The sequence below is a fragment of the Geospiza fortis genome, unplaced genomic scaffold, assembly GCF_000277835.1.
Source record: "Geospiza fortis unplaced genomic scaffold, GeoFor_1.0 scaffold425, whole genome shotgun sequence".
In the NCBI taxonomy this organism is placed as follows: domain Eukaryota; kingdom Metazoa; phylum Chordata; class Aves; order Passeriformes; family Thraupidae; genus Geospiza; species Geospiza fortis.
In genome coordinates this window covers 2569975-2572479 of record NW_005054387.1, presented here as the reverse complement: position 1 = coordinate 2572479, position 2505 = coordinate 2569975, and the positions used below count along the sequence as shown (strand labels likewise).

The following is a 2505-nucleotide window of genomic DNA, read 5'->3' as shown; positions in this document are numbered from 1 at the left end:
GGTCTCGATCTGTTCTACCGCGGTTCCTCCGCACCCACCGGAGCGTGGCATCCCACCGAGGACCCGCGGGGGTCCTGTGCATTCTGTCAAAATCCACCGCTGCCTCCTTGGGGTCCCCGTGTCCCTGTCCCCCGTGTCCCTGTGTCCCATACCGGGTCCCCCTGAATCCTGCTGGGGTCTCTGTTGCGTCCTCCGGGTCCCCATGTGTCCCCAGCCTCTGCTCTGAGTGCTCTGTGTCCCTCCCCTTACCCCACGCAGGACCCCAGCCTAAGCCCCCCAAATCCATCTCCATGGCGTGCTCAGCCCATTCCTCCCCTCAGATCCTGGGCTTCGTGGCCAAAGGCTCCTTCGGGACCATCCTCAAAGTGCTGGACTGTGGGAGGGAGAAGGTCTGCGCCGTGAAGGTGGGTGCTGCCCCTGGGTGCCCCCAGCTGCCCTTGTCCCCCCTCTCCTTGACAGTGCCTCGCCCCCCAGGTTGTGCCCAAAGTGGAGGTGCTGCGCCGTGACACCCTCAAACAGTGCAAAGAAGAAGTCAGCATCCAGGTGAGGGGGCGCCCAGGAGTGACCCCAGCAGGTGAGGGGGTTCAGGGTGGCCATGGGGACCCCAGGAGCTGCGGATGGAAGATGGCAGGAGCGGGGTTCCCTGCCCCGGGGGCCGCTCACTCTCTGCGCTTTTGTGTCCCCAGAGACAGGTCAGGCACCCGTTCGTGCACGGGCTGGGGGACAGCTGGCAGGGCCAGCGCCACCTCTTCATCAGTGAGTGACCATCTGCCCGCGGGCCCCCCCTGCCCGCTGCCGCCTCCAACCCCGCACCCACCGCGGCCTGCGGGGGGGACACGGATGGGGACACGGATGGGGACAAGCCACGGTGGGGCAGGGACCAGTGTGGGGGTGAACAGAGCACCCCAGTGCTGGTGCCTGCCTGGCCCTGATGGCTGTGTCACCTCAGCCCCTGCGGTTTGTGTGCTCCCAGTGCCTGTGTGACCCTCAAGGACCGCTTGGTCACTTTGGTACCTCGTGTGGTCCCAGCTGCTTGTGTGTTCCCAGTGCCCACAGGGCTCTGGTGCTGATGTCACCCTGGGATTTGTATGTTCCCATGCCACCTTACTCATTCCTGTGTCACCTCAGTATGTCACCCGGTGCCCGTATTGCCCTGCTGCTTGTGCCACCTTGCTGCCAGTGTGCTCCAGGTGCTTGTGCCACATTGCTGCCTTTATAATCCCAGTGCTTCCATCACCTCAGTGCATGGCTGCAGTGACCCCCTGCCACCCCAGTGTCTGACCCCTCTGCACCCCCGTGCCACCCCAGTGTCCCTCGTGCCAGTCAGGCCTGTCACCTGTCCCCACAGTGTGCACCTACTGCAGCACCGGGGACCTGCACGCGCTGTGGCGCACAGCTGGCTGCCTGGCCGAGGCCACCGTCCGCCTGTTCGCCGCCGAGCTGGTGCTGGTGCTGGGTGAGTGACCCCCCACGCTGGGGACAGCCAGCAGTGTCCCCAGCAGCAGAGACCCGCAGGCAGGGTCAGCCACCCCCGGGGTGGCAGTGGGAGCTGTGCTGGGAGGGGACACACGGCACTGATGGCTCTGTCTTGTCCCCAGTGTACCTCCACGACCTGGGCATCATGCACAGAGACGTCAAGGTGGGTGGCAGTGGGGCTGGGGGCTGGAGGATGGGGTGGGGGGGTCTCTGAACCCCCAGCATGGAGAGGCCACCTCAGTGCCTGTCTCATTTCAGATGGAGAACATCCTCCTGGATGAGAGAGGTAAGAGCCTGGTGGCACTGCCTTGGGGACACCCTGTCAATGGGGACACCCTGTCAATGGGGACACCCTCCCTACGGGTTCCCACGTGCTGTCTGGCCCCACAGGGCACCTCAAGCTCACTGATTTCGGCCTCTCCCGGTACCTGCAGTGGGGCGAGCGAGCCCACACCATCTGTGGCACCCTGCAGTACATGGGTAAGGGGGGCTGTGCTGGGGGGGCTGTGCTGGGGGGCACAGACCCCCAGGTGTTCACCCACTCTCCCCACAGCCCCAGAGGTTCTGAGTGGGGGGCCCTACAGCCATGCAGCTGACTGGTGGTCCTTGGGAGTCCTGCTCTTCGCCCTGGCCAGTGGGAAGGTAAGAACCACAGGGTGGGGGGACAGGGACACCTCAGGGAGACCCTGAATTCACTCTGTGCTCCCCCAGTTCCCTGTGGCTCCAGCCGGGGACCATGTGGCCATGCTGGAACGTGTCAAACAGAGCAGCTACGAGAGCCCACCCGAGTTCAGCCCCGAGCTGGCCCGGCTGCTCGCCGAGGTAACCCTCCTGCCCGGATTTTGGGATCCCCCCTGCTCCCTGGGCTGGTTGCCATTTTCATTCATTCATGAAATCTCATTTCAGTGAGATTTCCATTTTCACTGTCCTCTCTCTGCCCGCAGCTGCTGTGCCACAACCCCCTGTACCGCCTGCGCTACCTCCACCACTTTCAGGGCCACCCCTTCTTCCGCGGGGTGGCCTTCGACG

The 2505-nt window shown here is 64.6% G+C and overlaps 1 protein-coding gene across 1 annotated transcript in view; it reads left to right on the top strand.

Annotated features, from left to right (window-relative positions):
• The first annotated feature begins 290 nt into the window (after positions 1-290).
• Positions 291-2505, top strand: part of RSKR (ribosomal protein S6 kinase related) — an 11603-nt gene continuing 9388 nt past the window's right edge. Inside the window, exons 1-10 of the mRNA XM_031060624.1 lie at positions 291-404; positions 475-543; positions 687-756; positions 1349-1456; positions 1599-1639; positions 1735-1762; positions 1867-1956; positions 2030-2118; positions 2188-2298; positions 2421-2504. Of these exons, the coding sequence (XP_030916484.1) occupies positions 291-404; positions 475-543; positions 687-756; positions 1349-1456; positions 1599-1639; positions 1735-1762; positions 1867-1956; positions 2030-2118; positions 2188-2298; positions 2421-2504 (804 nt within the window). The remainder of the gene's footprint in view (positions 405-474; positions 544-686; positions 757-1348; positions 1457-1598; positions 1640-1734; positions 1763-1866; positions 1957-2029; positions 2119-2187; positions 2299-2420; position 2505) is intronic.